General features: G+C 53.0%; 1 protein-coding gene across 1 annotated transcript in view; it reads left to right on the forward strand.

Moving 5' to 3' along the window:
• Positions 1 to 908, forward strand: part of WDR82 (WD repeat domain 82) — a 13,739-nt gene that overhangs the window by 646 nt on the left and 12,185 nt on the right. The window contains exon 2 of the mRNA XM_018564375.1: positions 706 to 895. Within this exon, the coding sequence (XP_018419877.1) occupies positions 735 to 895 (161 nt within the window). The 5' untranslated portion in view covers positions 706 to 734. The remainder of the gene's footprint in view (positions 1 to 705; positions 896 to 908) is intronic.

Here is a 908-nt window from a genome sequence, read left to right on the forward strand (position 1 = left end):
CTGGGGTGGTGATATGAGATTCATCCCCCAGGAATCTCCCATCACGCTGGCTCTCACTGGTAGCCAGCCGGTGATTTTAAGCACATAACCCCTCCCTCTCCCAACCATTAGTTTTTTTGGGGCCCCCCTCCCAACCATTAGTTTTTTTGGGGCCCCCTCCCTGTTTTTCTATCAATGTGCTGAATCAGAAATCACTTCCTGTCCTGGAGACATAACAGGAAGTGAGAGGGAAATGAAGGATCCAGAATGTTGTCCCCACAACAGGGTGGAATCTTCCAATGACGGTGGGGGGGAGGGGAACAATAGCCAACAAGACAGGAAGTGATGGGAAATTTCCCCAACAGGGGACACACATGATAAACCCACACTGAGCTGATCTAATGCCCCTCTACAGTGTTCATAGACACAATAGTGAATGAGCCCCAGCACAGGATCCTTTAGCTCAGTGGTAGGCAAACCCCGGCCCTCCTGCTGTGGGTGAACCTACATATCCCATGATGCATCTCTCTGCGGGAGTCATGTCTGTGGCTGTTAGACTCTCTTGCAATGCCTCATGGGATTTGCAGTTCCACCACAGCTGGAGTGCCGGAGTTTGGCTACCCCTGCTTTAGCTAGTACGACGGGTCACCTCTGTATTCGTATTGCCTGACCTTTATATCCGATCCGCTCCTTCTTATTGACTCCTCTTCCTCTCCTGCCCCTCAGGGCTGCACTCCGCTGCCACCACGGCCGCCATGAAGCTGACGGATAATGTGCTGCGTAGTTTCCGCGTGGCGAAGGTCTTCCGGGAAAATTCCGACAAGATCAACTGCTTCGACTTCAGTCCCAGCGGGGAGACGGTGATCTCCAGCAGTGACGACGACTCCATCGTCCTGTACGACTGTCAGGAGGGCAAGTGAGTATCGTCC

This window comes from Nanorana parkeri, unplaced genomic scaffold (assembly GCF_000935625.1).
Source record: "Nanorana parkeri isolate BGI_ZX_2015 unplaced genomic scaffold, ASM93562v1 scaffold748, whole genome shotgun sequence".
Lineage (NCBI taxonomy): Eukaryota > Metazoa > Chordata > Amphibia > Anura > Dicroglossidae > Nanorana > Nanorana parkeri.